At 44.7% G+C, this 18,576-nt stretch overlaps 1 protein-coding gene across 1 annotated transcript in view; it reads right to left on the bottom strand.

The window, feature by feature from the left end:
- Positions 1-5,953: 5,953 nt before the first annotated feature.
- Positions 5,954-18,576, bottom strand: part of SLC25A31 (solute carrier family 25 member 31) — a 29,605-nt gene continuing 16,982 nt past the window's right edge. The window contains exons 3-6 of the mRNA XM_005282772.3: positions 16,489-16,606; positions 9,424-9,578; positions 9,026-9,151; positions 5,954-6,291 (exon numbers count right to left, since the gene is read on the bottom strand). Of these exons, the coding sequence (XP_005282829.1) occupies positions 6,091-6,291; positions 9,026-9,151; positions 9,424-9,578; positions 16,489-16,606 (600 nt within the window). The 3' untranslated portion in view covers positions 5,954-6,090. The remainder of the gene's footprint in view (positions 6,292-9,025; positions 9,152-9,423; positions 9,579-16,488; positions 16,607-18,576) is intronic.

The raw sequence follows: 18,576 nt of genomic DNA, 5'->3' as shown, positions 1-18,576 counted from the left end.
TGACCCTGGAAAGAATGGGCTAAAGTTCAAAACTATCTTAACAGAAATAAAAAGCTTCCACCTTCTCCACAGCTCTTCTTCAGCAAGATCACATTCAGCCTGCAGCCCCCCTGGCTGGGTTCAGCTACCTTTGTACACCACTTCCTTGGAGCTGGTAGGGGAATCCAGTCCCAACCTCAATTCTGGGTTACAGCCCAGGGCCTGTACTCCACAGCTAAGTCAAATCCTCTACCCACATTGCAGTTTTCCCTGCACTATTTCCTTCCTCACCTCTTTACTTCCCTTCTAAGTCTCCCAATCTGTTCCCTGGTTATTTAGGGTGCCTCCCTGCTCACTCAAGACCCTGAAGGCACCTTTTGACTCCCTGCATTCTCTTTCCTCTAGCCCTTCCTCAACTGGGCCCATTCTAGGGTGACCAGACAGCAAATGTGAAAACTGGGACAGGGGTGGGAATAGGAGCCTATAGAAGAAAAATACCCAAAAATCAGGACTGTCTCTATAAAATCAGGACATCTAGTCACCCTAGCCCATTCAGTAGTTAAACCTGGAATCACCTAATTTCTTTCAGGTGGGGCCCATTCTGTAATCAGGGCTTGTTTAGTCAATCATCCCTGTGGTGGGGCAAAGACTCACTAGCACAGAACCCCCTGCTGGTTTTCCTCAGGAATTAGCTCTTTCCAGCCTGGAGCTCCCTCTGCAGGCCAGTGGCTCATCTGCTGTTGGATCCCCCACCCCCATGTCCCTCCCAGACCCTGGTGTCCTTTGCTCAGGGATTCTGCCCACCACGGTACCCCCTCTCTCTGGGTCTCCCCTCCCCAGGGAACCCCCAACCCATTATCCCCACCTTGCCTCAATGGCTACTCTCAGTCATTGTCTAACCCCTGCTTTCTGGGCAGACTGCAGTCTATAACCCACTCATCACCAGCAAGGGTGGGGGGGTTGGACCAGCTGCCTCTGCCTATATCTGGGCTGCCCCTCTGCAGCCCTAGTACCCTCTTGTGGGCCCTTAGCTTGGCCTGCAGCTTTGCTAGGCTAGAACTCCCCAGCTCCCTCTGCCCTTCCCCAGCCCTGCTCCACCCTAGATACTCTCCTCAGCTTCCCAGGCAGCCAGGTCCTTCTCTCTCTGAAAGCTAGCGAGAGAGAATGTATGTCCTAGTCTCTGGCCCTCAGCCCTCTTATAGGGCTAGCTGTGGCCTGACTGGGGTATGGCCCCAGCTGTGGCTGCTTCCCCCAATCAGCCTAGCTTTCCCCCCACCACAGTCCTCTGCAGGGCTGCTTTTAACCCCTTTAGGGCCAGAGCGGGGTGACCACCTCGCTACATATCCTCCCCCTTAAGATCTCCCACGGGAGAGGTTTCTACCTGCCCAGTTTCTCCCTGAGCTGGGCCAGCAGGACATCCCTTTCCTGCCACAGGTTCTCCAGCGTGAGGAGCAACCAGCCTCCCTCCTGAAGGGTTTGGGTGCCCACTGTAGCCTGCTCAGCTCCCATGTGGGTTTCCTTCCCTGTCTGGGTCTCAACCATGGCCTGTATTGCCCTCGTGTGGATTCCCCTTTTGATATGGGGCCCCTCTGCCCTAGACCCTCTCCCTTCTGGGGCCTTGGTCCTTACCACCCCCTCCTTTGGGGCCCAGCCCGATCTTCCAGCCTCTCCCTCCTTCTCTGGAGGCAGTGCCTTTTTAAATGCCCCTTGGTGTGGCAGTGGAAGCACCTCCTATGCTTTCCCTTTGCCACAGCCCTCCCACAGTTTGTTGCAGGCTTAGCCCTTCCTTCAGGGCTAGCCTCAGCCCTGCAAGTCCCCTGAGGGCACTTCTCCTTATGTGCCCAGGCTCCTTACAGGCCCAACATGTTCGGGACCCCCCCTGTTGACCTCACAGGGGGTGTTTTTTGGGTGGGGCCTCCTTGCTCCATCCCAGTAGGGACACTCCCTCTTGTGTCCCGGTCACCCACAGGCAAAACACTTTTTAGGCCTAGCAGTGGCCTCCAGTCCCAGGTGCCTGGCCCTTGATGAGGTCCATGTGCCCTCCTCCACAACAGCTGAAGCAGTCCCACTTGCTACTCAGCGAGACAGGCCACACAGGCTCTCCAATAGTAGTCCATTTTCTCCACCTTCAAGTCCTCCATTCTCGGATCTGGGCAACAGTCTCACAGTCCTTGCCCTACCCCTTGTATCGGGGAGGACTACATGAGCCCACATTCTCCACCACTTGTGGCAGGGCAAAGACTTACTGGCGCAGTGCCTCCTGCTGGTCGTCTCAGGAATTCGCTCTTTCCAGCCTGGAGTGCCCTCTGCAGCCCTGTGCTCACCTGCCGCTAGCCCCCATGTCCCTCCCAGACCCCGGTGCTCTTTGCTCAGGGGTTCTGCCCACCACAGTACACCCTCTCTCTGAGTCTCCCCTCCCCAGGGAACCCCCAACCCCCTATCCCCACTTTGCCTCAGTGGCTACTCTCAGTCATCGTCTAGTCCCCGCTTCCTGGGGCAGACTTCAGTCTATAAACCATTCATCATTGGCAAGGGGGGTTGGACCAGCTGCCTCTAACTATATCTGGGCTGCCCCCCTGCAACCCTAGTACCCTCTTGTGGGCCTTTAGCTTGGCCTGCAGCTTTGCTAAGCTGGAGCTCCCCAGCTCCCTCTGCCCTTCCCCAGCACTGCTCCACCCTAGGTACCCTCCTCAGCTTCCCAGGCAGCCAGGTCCTTCTCTCTCTGAAAGCTAGAGAGAGAATGTGTGTCCTAGGTTTTGGCCCTCAGCCCTCTTATAGGGCCAGCTGTGGCCTGATTGGGGTATGGCCCCAGCTGTGGCTGCTTCCCCCAATCAGCCTAGCTTTTCCCCACCACTGCCCTCTTCAGGGCGGAGTGGGGTGACCACCCCGCTACAACCCCACTAGATATAAAATTGTTCTTTTGTGAAAGGAGTTGTGCTGAAGGGTTGCCACGTTGTCAGAAGTTCAGACGAATATATTGAATAGCACAAGTCCCAATACAGATCCATGAGGGGAGTCCACCATTTACTTCTGTCCACTGTGAAAAATGACCATTTAGTTCTACCCTTTGTTTCCTATTTTTTAACCAGTAATTGATCCATGAGAGCACCTTCCTTCTTATTCCATGACTGCTTACTTTGCTTAAGAGCCTTTGGTGAGGGACCTTATCCAAGGCTTTCTGAAAGTGCTCATATATTACAGCCACTGGATCACCCTTGTCCACATGCTTGTTGACACTCTCAGAGAATTCTAATAGATTGGTGAGGCATGATTTCCCTTTACAAAGGCCATCTTGACTCTCTCCCAACAGATATGTTTGATTGGTTTATCTTTCTCATATAGTGAGGACTGACATCTGAATTTATCTTTGTTGCTTGACTTATGTTTTAAACTAGTGTTGAAAGCATGAAGTGCCTAGGATAAGTGCCTTTTTACTTTTTTTGTACATCTAAATAAGTAAATAAAATAGATGACTATGCCACAAATTTTCAAGTTTCAGCATAAAAACTTCTTAAAACTGTTGCTTTTCTCTTTTAGAAATAAGAAAAGCCATACAAAATCTTAGCAGATTGTAAGATTTGACTCTTGAAGTCTGAGATTGGAGTCTGCATATGACCTATGAACCTTTTCAATATATATTTTAGGAAATGACTTTACCTTGGGTTGTAATCTTTTGGCTAAGTCTTTACCTTGCAATCTTCACACTAAGGAGGGGTCCATCATTCTTATATTTGCATGTGTATGTAATATGTTACAACAGCTGGATTTCAGCAGACACTCAGCTTTGTGTGAGATTATCATTATGACAGTCCGGTTTATTTGATTTTGCCATTTCCAATCATTCACATGAGCAGTTTTTCTTCTTACTACTATAACAGTTCTTATTTCATCATCCCTGGATCAGTTTTCTTTGCCTGCAACTCCACTGGGAAGAACTGGTTGTACCTTGTAATTCACGGCTATGGCATCATTTTACATATATTATACTGTTTAAAATTCCAGTGATATTTGGAACATCCCATATGTAACTATTGCATCAAAAGCAAATCAACTCTGTCTGATTCACCTGTGCGTAGGGTTCTGAAAGGAAAAGATAGAGGCAAAGCGCAGTAGAAAAGTGATGTGCTTGTGGCGACATTTGTCTGGGAGGCAACTATGTTTTCCCAAAGACATTGCTGCAATGATCACAGAAAGTAGAATAGTGCTGGTTTACTTAGAATGAACTGGAGTTTTCTGAATATATTATCTCCACAAATCCCCGCTTTTGGTCACATTCTGTATCATGTATATTCAAAACCACAAAAATTCATAAAGCTTATTACTGGAGCAGATACAGTTTTACATATGTTTCCTTTCCTTTTAAAGAAAAAGTGGAATTCAGTGCAAAAAATGATCTTGTTAATGCAGTGTTATAGAGGGGTGAGATTCATCACTACCGAGGCAGAAAGGTGCAATATAAAAGGACTTATAGTATTTCCAATTGACAAGCTGAAGTCAATGGGATTATCCATCATCTTAAAGTTAGGCATGCACAGAAGTGCTTTATGGCACCAGGCCATACAGTCAGACATTAATTATAATGCCATGTACAGTCATACACAATAAAACCATGTGCAATAGGGAGTTACACTTGCAGAAATAATTATAACTTTCAATATCTATATTTCTTTGCATTCAAATTGTTAATCATAATATTGCATTAACATATTTTGCATTGACTCAGTTGTAATCTGATGCTGCTGTTTCCCGCTGCTAAAGAAAGCCTAACAACTACATGGACATAATTCTTTTCATGTGCTGCAAAATAAACACTTTTGTCCAGATCATCTTCTGAAGATTCACATGCAGAGAGGTCATCTGGATGAGACTTCCTCCTTTTCACATGGAAGAAAAGACTTCCCATTCCCTCCCTGGCCCTTCACAGACACTCCTATTCAGGAGCTCTAGGAATTTCTGGGGTGTGAGGGACTGGAGCATGGGAGGAGGTGCTCTCCACAGCAAGCTTCTCTCCGCTCTATGCTCAGATTTCCATGTGGAAGTCATAGTCAGATTACCTATGAGATGAACCCCCTTCTCATTAGTCCTACATGAAGCTTCTATTGAGTAGCAATTGGAGATCTAGGCAATGGCAGAGTGGCTCCTGTTGAAGGAGGGAGCCAACAGAGCAGCAGCCATTTTTGCAGGACTTTTCCTGGCTCAGAGGAGAAGGAAGGATTTCTAATGGAAACGTGGATGAGAGAAAGGAAAGTTTTCCCTCCCTGCCAAGTTTTCTGACTAGTATGGGTAGAGTGTTTTTGCTCAAATAATTTACTCATTTATTTTTTCCTAATTTTTCTGATGTGATGATTATGTATAAAAACAGAGATTATTTAAAAAAAATTAAACAGTAAAAGAGATCCAACCTTTCCTGGTGTTTTTCTAAAAGTTAATGGGCTCAATTAGTCCTTACCATCTCACAGATATAATTTGCATTCCCCTGCACCACTGGAGAAACTCACCCAGAAGAGAAGGGCAGATTTAAGAGCAACAGTGCCCTTCACCAAGGGAGGGCAGATTTCAATTCTTTCAGAAGCTGTACAGAAAGGTGCTGTAGTCTGCCCAGGAGAATGAACAGACACATCTCCTGTATGTCTCTCCACAACCCATCCCAGACAGCCCTGCCCCTTTGTTAGCTGTGCCAGCGAGCTCTGACACACGGGAGAGTATCAGATGTAGGGCTATTTGCACTGTTGCAAACCTACTCCTCCCTTGGCATTCTTTCCTTCATTGGAGGCCTACAAGCAGAACCAGGGAGGCAACAAAGCTCATTAAATGTAGCATTTAATCTCAGTAATTATTCTTTGATGACAGAGGGGCATCCTGAAATATCTATATTTCATAGGTGATTATCTTTTTTGTGTCTCATGCATGTTTTATTTCTCATAAAAATTGAAAGTTCGGTATTTTAAACAAAAGAGCACACTATGCACAATGATTTGGGGGAAAACAAATAACTCTTTAGTTTTTATTACAGCATTAACAGCACAATAGTGAACTACTAACATGTCATCCAAATGAGGAGACTTGTATCATTATATGTTATACAGACAAAATAGATTCTTATCCATTATTTTAGTCAGATGATGAACTCTTTGAAATATCCAAATTGAAAAGTTCCTTAATTTTGTCATAAAGCACCAGCACTAACGCACCTCCAGTTCCACGAAGGACATTGGAGAAGGCTCCCCGAAAGAAAGCTTTAAGTCCCTCCTGTTTGTATATCTTGAAAAAGCAGTCAATAGTTCCTTTATATTGACGTTCAGCCTCTCCACTCTGCATGCAAATAATAAAAACAAAACATTCATGCAATACAGTGAGGAAAATGTATATGCTTAGTACACTGCAAATGTGTCTTTTTCTTCCCTTGCTAGTAATGAACGTTTAAGTATGATAGTTTGGGAACATCTTTTCCTCAGTTTGCATCCTCTCAAATGTGAGAACTTGAATTACTAAATACTTCTTTGATGTAATGCTCATTTAGCTAGTTCTCCACAGCTACATTTAGAAAGGCTGCAATCATTCTTGTGATGCTTCATTTCAGGTTTAGTAGGCAAGTGGATAGCTTAGGAGTTAAATGAGCTCACTCCTGTCCTAAGGGTGCCTTGAACCACTCTGATGCTATCAAAACTGCTGCATCACATCTTTTTTTCCTTCTTTAGTGCCACTGAATTATTGTATAGCAAGAAGATTTCAATTCTCTATTAATTAATAGAGTTCATTCAGTGTATATATATTTAAACAAAATTCCTTTAAAAGAGTGTTAAGGTTCCGACTTACACAAAAACCCAGAACCACAGGGCAGATGAGGAGGAGTGGAATCCCTGCTCCTGTGACTCAGTCTGTCAAAGGGTGGAGGATTGAGTCAATATATGCCCATCCTCCAACCCTACAAAAATCCCTCTACACAAACTCAATATGATCAGGCTCTCATGAGCTTCATGGGGTAAGGGCATGGGTGGTGGAGCCAGAAAACAGCTGATTCAGTATCCCCTGAAAAGCCACAGGGATTTACTGGCCTAAGGGATAGACCCTGTAGAGGGACAGTACTAGAAAAGCGTAATCTAAACATGAGTCATGCAGTACAGATTGCTTCTCTTCATATAGGTGCCGTAACATATGAAAGTGACGCATAAAGGAAGACTTGTTAAAGGTTTGCAGAGGCCTCAGTGCCACCTTCATTGGGGCTAGTTATAAGTGCTTACAGCTGAAGGAAAAAGCCCCTGAGCAGTGAGAGATCACATACATTTGTCCGACTGCTTGTACACCTGTAAGTAGTGACATGCATAACTCTCCCTGTATCTTCTCTAATTGTCAGCATAACGGAAAATCATAGAAGTTTACTGATCAAGAAAGCATATCATGCAGATGTTGTGCTTCTCCATCTGATGGGAATGTTAATATAAGTTGTGGACTGGCTGCTGTTGTAGACTTGTATATTTCAATATGCAATATAATAGGTGTAGCAGGAGGTATAATAGAGTAGCAAACACTGTTGAACTATTTGTACAGGATCTGAATCTACTGCAATACATTCAAAGGATGTTGGTGGAGGATATTGCTGTTGAGGTGAGAATTCTTCTCATTTTTAATAAAAGAACTATCTCGCATTGGAAGCAGTAATAGTACTATCCCCTAGTTACTCCAGGAAGTTGCCTTCAGAGCCAAATTTATTATTGGCTGGAGAAACAGAAAGTGTTGTAGCAAATGTTTGGCATCAAATTCTGCATGCATGTTGTTAATTTCACTATCACAGAAATCATCCATAGCAGCAACTGTATTTGTAGCTGTATCTGCAGAACCACATTAACTTTAAAAAAAAAAAAAAAACCACCACCACCGAAGGACACCATAAGTAGAATATCTTCTAGACCTATAGTTTTATGCACCAGCAAGTGCATAGATCTTCCTAATTACATTACTTGATCTCTTTCTGTTTCTTCTATGTCAGTAAAATCACTGGCTGATTCTTCTGCTGGTCCTCTATGGCACCTTGTGGGTGGAGTTACCATTCCTAACATCATACTCATCATCTTTGAAACTACCTACATTATCTTGAATATTTCTACAGCTACTAAAAACCACTTGGCCCCTATCTTTTGCTGTAATGGTAGGAGTTACTGAATTACAACCAATAATTGTCATTCTTGGTGAGAACAACCTCAATAAGCACAAGTACATATTAGCGAAGACAGCATAAATAATAGGCTCATATGCCAACCAGGCATGTAAAGCAGGATCTGAAGACATGGCAAGCATGTGACAGCCCAAAAGGGAGAGATTAGCATTGATAGTGGATGCTATCTACTGCACACCTCAGGAATTTCTTGTGACTGAGAGCTAGATTTTCAGAGATGCAGAGAAGTGATTAGTGGGGTGTTCTGAAGTGCCCAAGCAGGTTAGGTGCCTAACTCCCATTGATTTTTGATGCATCAAAAGTTTTCTTTGATGCTATGAGAAGAGCAAGTACTCTTTAAATTAAACTTATGGAAACCTTTTTGGAACTGCCATCCTTTGTTCTAATACCAGGTGGTCAAGCTTCCCCAGGGATCTAGGGAAGGAGTTCCTGTTTTGTCAGGAGCATATTTAAGGTTTTTACTTTTTGGTTGAGGATAATTCCTGATAGTGAGGATTTGTTCTCTGAAGCATCCTTAAGAATTTACTTCAATGTCTTAAAACACCTGGGCTCCAAGGAGGAAAGAGAACCAAGTTTACTAGAAAAACTTTGACCATGGTTTGCACCAAACTATCTCGAATGATAATATATTTTGCCTGGGTAATCACAAGTACTTTGAAGGAATCAATCACTACATCTCAGGTAAATTAAGTCAGTAAGAGGGAGTAGTCAAACTTTTTCTTCAGTTCTCTGTGAGCTGTCGCATTGACTGCAGCTGATAAGAGATTTTTTTACCTCAGATGAAGAGTGCAATAAAGTCATGTAATAGTGACATACCAGATTCTTTTAATCTAACATGATTTTAAAAAAAGAATAGCAAAATATATTGCTTACCTGCATCATCATGCGTCTTCTGACAGTGTCAAAGGGATAAGACAGTATCCCAGAGAATGTAGTCACAGCTTGGGCAATGAGAAAGGACAAAATGAATGGTGTTTGTTTTGGATTTGGCAATAGCCCCTATAAAGAGAAAACCAACAGATGACCATGTCATTTCTGATCATCTAAAGTTAATGTCAAAATCAGTAGGTGCAAAGTGTCATTTTCCTAGCTTTCTTTTGTAATTACCGGAGAAAGATTATTTGAAATTTTATACCTCCTTTGTAATTAAAAAAATAAATATACTTTTGAGTATTTAAAATTAAAGACAAAGAAAAAAATTAACATTTTTATTAATTCCTGATGAATACTTAAAATATCTGATAAGCATGTGTTTTATCCACAAGAGTTACCTTAATGGTGTCATAACATCCAAAATAGGAAGCTCGGTACACAATGATTCCCTGTACTGAAACACCAAACCCCTGGTACAGGCCAACAAGTCCGTCTGACCTTGCAATTTTAATAATACAGTCACCCAGGCCCTTGAACTGTCGCTCAGCAAGACCTAATATAAAAGAAGTTTTCTATTAAACAACATGCATATTTGTGTCTTTGTCAGCACGCTTTAAAAGAATAAAATTTTGCATCATTTTGGGCCAAAAGACATTGTTATACAGGAGAATCCATTACATTTCTCTTACACACAGTAGAAGAACAGAGTGCTGACAGGAGAAGGAAAAAGTACTCTTCCTCTGCCGATATGCATCACTATCTAGAAAATGGCACAATATCTTCAAAGTTATCCAAACTTCCCAATCATTAATTAAAGTTAGCTGATTCTAACTGTTTCGCCCACAAATTCAACATTTGATGTGGGCACACAATAGAATGAAACAGACCCAAGGATAGATTTAAAGCAGCAGGCAACAACTTTATTAAATTTTAAATTTAATGGGAAGAGGGCTAACCCACCTCTCCAAAAAAATCAGACATTGACTTGTGTACCGTGCAGTGTTAAATGGTCTTCATGCCAAATACTCAATATTCAAGGTTGGACCTTTTCAGGCTAACCCTAGGATTCAGCCCACTCTGAATCCTCTTGCCCTTTCCCTGCAAAGGGGAAAGAGGGTGTACTTGCAGGGTACCTCTCTCTGCAAAAACTTAAGGCTTCCCATTCTCCCTTCAGGCTAAAAGGGCCCATTAATTATCTCCTGATACTCATATTTATCCTGGGAGCTGATCCCTTTCAGCCTTTAGCCTGCACTGGGATATTGGCTGTAGGTGGTGACAAAATGACAAACTCCATTTTTTAATTTCTTCCTTTCTCCTAAAACCAGGTTCCCAGAATTCTGTGGGGAAGATGAAAAACCCACCAGACAGGCCCACCTTCTCTCCTTAAGGAGAAATGTCCTTCCTGATCCGCCCAAACTGTCAATCTGGTCAGACCAACAACTTCCTGATAACATACCTCAACTATGGGCCGGGAGGGCACAGAAGCAATCGGGGCAAGATGACTGCTGCATGCTCAGGAGAACCCAGCACACAGCACGGGGATCAGGGAGGGCACAAAAACCCAGGTTCCTCTGTCCTCCCCAGAGCTTGGTCAATGGACAGCAGAGAAACGTCTTCTCCTCTTATGTCCCCCAGGCTAGAAACAATTTCCATATATGTTCTGAGCAGGGAGGGCCCCCAAGAGTGACTGAGCCTTTTCCCTCTTTCCCTGGACCCCAGTAGTTGCCTATTCTGTGACGATCCAATCAAACATTCCTCCCACTCACCCCACTAAGACATGAGGGGCATTTTCAACAAGTATAGAAACATGAAGCTATTTTACAATATAATATGCCTACGCCTGCCTTTAACATAACTCTATTGTGTTTGCCAATCATTTTCCAGCCTTCAGCATACTGAATCCTCAGACAATTAAATAGCAGTTTGGACATTACTGATTTTTATTGTTAGAAATCTGGTTCTTTTCCCAACATAAATGGGAGCTGCAGCCATTTTGCTCTCCACCAAACTGTAACGTTTCACACAGGCTGTCTACGCTGCCTTGCAGTTTGGACTCTATGGGGATGTGATTAGCAGTGAACTCTCCCCTGTGGATGCGGCAGGTGTGAATTAAAAGATTCCTTGTTCACATTAAGGTAATACTGTTTAGCCTGGTCTACACTACGACTTTAATTCGGATTTAGCAGCGTTAAATCGAATTAACCCTGCACCCGTCCACACAACGAAGCCATTTAATTCGAAATAAAGGGCTCTTTAAATCGATTTCTGTACTCCACCCCGACGAGCGGAGTAGCGCCAAAATCGATTTTATCATTTCGAATTAGGGTTAGTGTTGCCGAAATTCGATGGTATCGGCCTCCGGGAGCTATCCCACAGTGCACCATTGTGACTACTCTGGACAGCAATCTGAACTCGGATGCACTGGCCAGGTAGACAGGAAAAGCCCTGCGAACATTTGAATTTAATTTCCTGTTTGCCCAGCGTGGAGAGCACAGGTGACCATAGATAGCTCATCAGCACAGGTAACCATGCAGGCCGATAATCGAAAAAGAGCACCAGCATGGACCGTACGGGAGGTACTGGATCTGATCACTATATGGGGAGAGGATTCAGTGCTAGCAGAACTTCGTTCAAAAAGACGAAATGCAAAAACTTTTGAAAAAATCTCCAAGGGCATGATGGAGAGAGGCCACAATAGGGACTCAGATCAGTGCCGCGTGAAAGTCAAGGAGCTCAGACAAGCCTATCAAAAAACAAAGGAGGCAAACGGTCGCTCCGGGTCAGAACTGCGGACATGCCGCTTCTACAACGAGCTGCATGCAGTTCTAGGGGGGGCTGCCACCACTACCCCACCTCTGACCGTGGATTCCGAGGCGGGGATAATCTCATCAGCTACACCTGAGGATTCTGCGGACGGGGAAGAGGAGGAGGAGGAGGAGGACGAGCTTGCAGAGAGCACCCAGCACTCTATTCTCCCCAACAGCCAGGATCTTTTTCTCAGCCTGACTGAAGTACCCTCCCAACCCTCCCAACCCAGTATCCAAGACCACGACCCCATGGAAGGGACCTCAGGTGAGTTTACCTTTTAAAATATAAAACTTGTTTTAAAAGCAAGGGTTTTTAATGATTACTTTGCCCTGAGGACTTGGGATGCATTCGCAGCCAGTACAGCTACTGGAAAAGTCTGTTAACATGTCTGAGGATGGAGCGGAAATCCTCCAGGGACATCTCCATGAAGCTCTCCTGGAGGTACTCCAAAAGCCTTGCCACAAGGTTTCTGGGCAGTGCAGCCTTATTCCGTCCTCCATGGTAGGACACTTGACCGCGCCATGCTTGCAGCAAGTAATCTGGTATCATTGTATGACAAAGCCTGGCAGCATATGGTCCCGGTGTTTGCTGGCATTCAAGCAACATCCGTTCTTTATCTTGCTGTGTAATCCTCAGGAGAGTGATATCGCTCATGGTAACCTGGTTGAAATACGGGAATTTAATTAAGGGGACAGAGGTGGCAGTTCCTACTGGGCTGTTTCTGTTTGAAAAGAAATCCTTCCCTGCAGTTAGCCAAGCGCGGGGGGGGGGGCAGGGGGGGAGAATTGGCCCAGAGCTTTTCGCGTTTGGCTAGCAGGGATCTTCCCTGATACCAGCCATGCGGTGGGGGGAGGGGTAAAGCGATCATCCCAGAGAATTCATGGTGGGGTGGGGGGTGTTAGTTTGGTTCCTGCAGGGATCTTCCCTGATACCAGCCACGCGGTGGGGGGAGGGATAAAGCGATCATCCAGAGAATTGGATGCGGGGGGGGGGGGGGGTGGTTAGTTTGTTTTTTGCTGCTGAATGTTAACAGGAAAACCGCAGCACTCAACGGGCTTTGCTTGGTATGTGGGAAAGGAGGGTGCAGAAGCCGAAAGACAATGGCTTACCATAGCCGCATGCAAGCTGAATTCTGTTGCCCGGACCTGCGTCTGTGATCTCTAGCAGCAAAGCCACAGGCACTGAATATTAAGAGGCAAAATGCGACCTTGCACAGAAATCACATGTGCTATGTAATATGAATAGTGTTGGTCACCGTGAAAGAGTATAAGCATTGTTCTGCAAAATATATCTTTTTAAAAAATTCTCTCCTTTTTTCCCTCCCTCCAGCAGCTGCAAATTCTTCAAGCCTTCCTCCTCCGTCCTGTAGGCTATCACAGATAAGGCATCGGAAAAAGAAGACGCGAGACAAGATGTTCGCAGAAATCATGGAATCCACCCGCAGTGACAGAGCTCATCTGAATGAGTGGAAGGACACGGTTTCAAAGTATAGGAAAGAAGCCAGTGAACGTGAGGACAGGAGGGACCAACGTGAGGACATGAGGGACCAACGTGAGGAGAGGAGAGACGCTCGAAATGAGAGGTGGCGGCAGGAAGATCAGAGGAGGCAGGATGCAACGCTGGGGCTGCTGCGTGAGCAAACAGACATGCTCCGGCATCTGGTGGAGCTTCAGGAACGGCAGCAGGATAACAGAGTGCCGCTACAGCCCCTGTATAACCCCCCTCCCCCTCCCCATGTTCCATAGCCTCCTCACCCAGACGTGTAAGAACGCGGGGGGGGGGGGGGGCTCCGTACACCTTCCCATTCCACCCCAGTGGACAGCCCAAGCAAAAGGCTGTCATTTTTTTAACCTTTTTTTAGTGGCCTTTTCCTCCCGCCGATCCTCCTCCCAAACCCCACCCGGGTTCCCTCCCTCTTTTTATAATCTATTAATAAAGAATAAATGATTTTTAAATGATAGTGACTTTATTTGGTTTGAAAGCAAGCTGGGGGAAGGGGGAGGGTGGGTTCCTTACAGAGAATGAATCAATAAAGGGGGCGGGTTTTCATGAAGGAGAAACAAACAGATATTTCACACTGTAGCCTGGCCAGTCATGAAACTGGTTTTCAAAGCTTCTCTGATGCACAGCGCTTCCTGGTGTGCTCTTCTAATCGCCCTGGTGTCTGGCTGCATGTAATCAGCAGCCAGGCGATTTGCCTCAGCCTCCCACCCCGCCATAAAGGTCTCCCCCTTACTTTCACAGAGATTGTGGAGCACACAGCAAGCAGAAATAACAATGGGGAGATTGGTTTGGCTGAGGTCTGAGCGAGTCAGTAACGATCACCAGCGACCTTTTAAACGGCCAAATGCACATTCTATCACCATTCTGCACTTGCTCAGCCTGTAGTTGAACAGCTCCTGACTCCTGTCCAGGTTGCCTGTGTATGGCTTCATGAGCCATGGAATTAAGGGGTAGGCTGGGTCCCCAAGAATAACTATTGGCATTTCAACATCCCCAACGGTTATTTTCTGGTCCGGAAAGTAAGTCCCTTGCTGCAGCCCTTTAAACAGAGTAGTGTTCCTGAAGACGCGAGCGTCATGAACCCTTCCCGGCCAGCCCACGTTGAAGTTGGTGAAACGTCCCTTGTGATCCACAAGTGCTTGCAGCACCATTGAAAAGTACCCCTTGCGGTTTATGTACTGGGTACCCTGGTGCTCCGGTTCCAAGATAGGGATATGGGTTCCATCTATCGCCCCACCACAGTTAGGGAATCCCATTGCAGCAAAGCCATCCACTATGACCTGCACATTTCCCAGAGTCACTACCTTTTGTAGCAGCCCCTGAGTGATTGCTTTGGCTACTTGCATCACAGCAGCCCACACAGTAGATTTGCACACTCCATATTGATTCCCGACTGACCGGTAGCTGTCTGGTGTTGCAAGCTTCCACAGGGCTATCGCCACTCGCTTCTCAACTGTGAGGGCTGCTCTCATCTTGGTATTCTGGCATTTCAGGGCAGGGGACAGCAAGTCACAAAGTTCCATGAAAGTGCCCTTACGCATGTGAAAGTTCCGCAGCCACTGGGAATCATCCCACACCTGCAACACTATGCGGTCCCACCAGTCTGTGCTTGTTTCCCTTGCCCAGAATCGGCGTTCCATGAATAGAACCTGCTCCATTAACAACATGATCTCCAAAGCACCGTGGCCCGCGGTTTGACAGAATTCGGTGTCCGTGTCCGTGTCCATGTCCATGTCCTCATCACTCTTGTCACTGCGCTGCCGCCGCCGCTGCCTCCTCGCCTCGTTTTTCTGGTCCTGGCTCAGCATAAACTCCACAAGAACGCGCGAGGTGTTTACAATGTTCATGACTGCTGTCTTGAGCTGAGCGGGCTCCATGTTTGCTGTGGTATGGAGTCTGCAGTGTTCACCCAGGAAAAAAGGCGCGAAATGATTGTCTGCCGTCCGTTGCTTTCATGCAGGGAGGGAGGGGTGAGGCTGTACCCAGAACCACCTGCGACAATGTTTTTTGTCCCATCAGGCACTGGGATCTCAACCCAGAATTCCAGTGGGCGGGGGAGACTGCAGGAACTATGAGATAGCTATGGGATAGCTACCCACAGTGCAACGCTCCAGAAATCGACGCTAGCCCCGGAATATGGACGCACACCGCCGAATTAATGTGCTTAGTGTGGCCGCATACATTCGACTTTATACAATCTGTTTCCCAAATTCGAATTATATAAATTCGGATTAATCCCATAGTGTAGACATACCCTTTGAGGAGGATTCTTTAATGAGAATGAGGAACCTTTTAGTTCTTGCCCATATTGTCCACACGGAGGAGTTACAGCTGTGCAGCACTTTTGGTGTGCACTGTTACTCACACTCCTGTAGTCATAACTGTGGGGTCTGGTAGACAAGCCCATGGTCAGAACATCACTGAAATCATTGGGATGATGCTGATTTACACAAATTGTGAATTTGACCCTCTGATTCTAAGGGAATTTTCTTGGCATCCTATTGACAGTAGCCACATTACTGAAGAAAAGTAGCAATTTGGGACATAGTGATATGGCACCCCAGTGTCAGTTGTCTGCTTTTCTTCTGGAGAATAAAATCTAAAGGGGTATGTGGGTACACCTCAGAGCAGAACTTAAACATCTTTAATTTAGTCTTTTGAGAGATTTCTAAGATACATATCTAGGGACATATACTACTTGTAATATTTGTACACAATTCCTATTGATATTCTTTGTGTGGAACAGAGGTGGCTGGTGCCCTGTGAAGTCTATGCCTTTAGAGTCATATGATTACAAAATAAGATCCTGCAATTGTTGGCATTTATATCTGGCAAAATCTAGTGGAGTAGCTTAATGTAAATGTGAAAAATTAAGCTATATATATAAAGAAATGTAAGAATTATGCTCTGTAGTTGTCTCCAAAGATTTCCTTCTCCACACACTTTCTTTCTCTCATTTTTAATAAAGATCATACAACCCTTAAATATATTTTTTACGACTTTTTAACTGTTTGGGACATTTTTCTAAGTAATGCAAAGAACTCTAATGCACATATCTGAGTATTGATTTGGTTGTAATATACGGATATATATAAATAATCTGAAACACATCAAGGGAAAAATTAGAAGGGTAATTTAAAAGAATTCACTACCTTTCCCAATGTCAGCAGCTAATCGAGTTCGTGCAAAGTCTAGTGGATATACTACACACAAAGATGTTGCTCCAGCCGCTCCACCAGAAACTAGGTTTGCAAAAAACCATTTCCAGAACTGAAATACAAAAAATACTGCATACAGTTATGAAAATATAGAATTACAACCCCATCATACTGATTTCCCCTACAGCTATTTGAAGAATTAATGAAAATTATTAGGGTTGTCAATTAATTGCAGTTAACTCACGTGATTAACTCAAAAAAATTAATCGTGATTAATTGCGCTTACAACAATAGAATACCAATTGAAATTTATTAAATATTTTTGGATGTTTTTCTACATTTTCAATATTGATTTCAATTACAACACAGAATACAAAGTGCACAATGCTCACTTTATATTATTATTTTTGATTACAAATTTATGCACTGTAAAAATGATAAACAAAAGAAACTGTTTTTTCAATTCACCTTTACAAGTACTGAAGTGCAATCTCTTTATCGTGAAAGTGTAACTTACAAATGCAGATCTTTTTTGGTTACATAACTGCACTCAAAAACAAAACAGTGTAAAACTTTAGAGCCTAGAAATCCACTCAGTCCTACTTCTTATTCTGCCAATCGCTGAGACAAACAAGTTTGTTTACATTACTGGAGATACTGCTGCATGCTTCTCATTTACAAAGTCACCTGAAAGTGAAAACGGGTTCGCACGGCATTTTTTTTGCAGCCGGTGTTGCAAGGTATTTACATGCCAGATATGCTAAACATACATATGCCCCTTCCATGCTTCGGCCACCATTCCAGAGGACATGCTTCCATGCTGATGAGGCTCGTTAAAATAGGTTTCAGAGTAACAGCCGTGTTAGTCTGTATCCGCAAAAAGAAGAACAGGAGTACTTGTGGCACCTTAGAGACTAACACATCATATGTGTGTATATATATCTCCTCAATATATGTTCCATTCTATATGCATCCGAAGAAGTGGGCTGTAGTCCACGAAAGCTTATGCTCTAATAAATTTGTTAGTCTCTAAGGTGCCACAAGTACTCCTGTTCTTCTCGTTAAAATAATAATGCATCAATTAAATTTGTGACTGTACTCCTTGGGGGGGAGAATAGTATGTCTCCTGCTCTGTTTTACCCGCATTCTGCATATATTTCATGCTATAGCAGTCTCGGATGATGACCCAGAACATGTTGTTTGATTTAAGAACACTTTCACAGCAGATTTGACAAAATGCAAAGAAGGTACCAATGTGCGATTTCTAAAAATAGCTACAGCACTTGACCCAAGGTTTAAGAATCTGAAGTGCCATTCAAAATCTGAGAGGGACGAGGTGTGGAGCATGCTTTTAGAAGTCTTAAAGGAGCAACACTCTGGCCTTGGCTACACTTGTAAGTTACAACGCTGTAAAGCCTCCCCCAGCGCTGTATTTCCCTGGGTACACCGCTGCAGGTACTCCACATCTCTGAGAGGAATAACAGCTGCAGCGGAGTGGCTAGGACTCACGGGTGTGAGTGTAAACGCTTGCAGCGCTGTACTAATCACCTTGTCAAGTGGCCAATCCTCTCCATTGTTGTGACCGGCTGCAGGAATGCGGAAGTGCCGGTTTCAAAGCTCATACCACAGAGAAAAGCAAACAGTTTGCAGCTTGCTTTGAGTGAGTAAATGACTGAGCAGGGGGCTGGGAGTTCAGAACTTGCAAAATAGAGAGCTGACATGTTCCAAAAAGCATTCTCTCTCCCCCCACACTCCCTGTCACAATCCACCCCCCCCCCCCCAATTTTGAAAAGCATGTTGCAGCCACATGAATGCTGGGATACCTGCCCATAATGCACCGCTCCCAACACAGCTGCAAATGTTGCAAGTGTGGCCACACCACTGCGCTGTCAGCTGTCAGTGTGGACAGACTGCAGCACTTTTCCCTACTCAGCTGTACGAAGACAGGTTTACGTCACAGCGCTGTACAGCGGCAAGTGTAGCCAAGGCCTCTGATTTGGAAACTAAGGAACACAAACCACCAAAAAAGAAAATTAACCTGGTGGCATCTGACTCAGATGATGAAAATGAACATGCGTCAGT

This window comes from Chrysemys picta, chromosome 5, assembly GCF_011386835.1.
Source record: "Chrysemys picta bellii isolate R12L10 chromosome 5, ASM1138683v2, whole genome shotgun sequence".
In the NCBI taxonomy this organism is placed as follows: Eukaryota; Metazoa; Chordata; order Testudines; family Emydidae; genus Chrysemys; species Chrysemys picta.
This window is presented reverse-complemented; position numbering and strand designations above follow the sequence as displayed.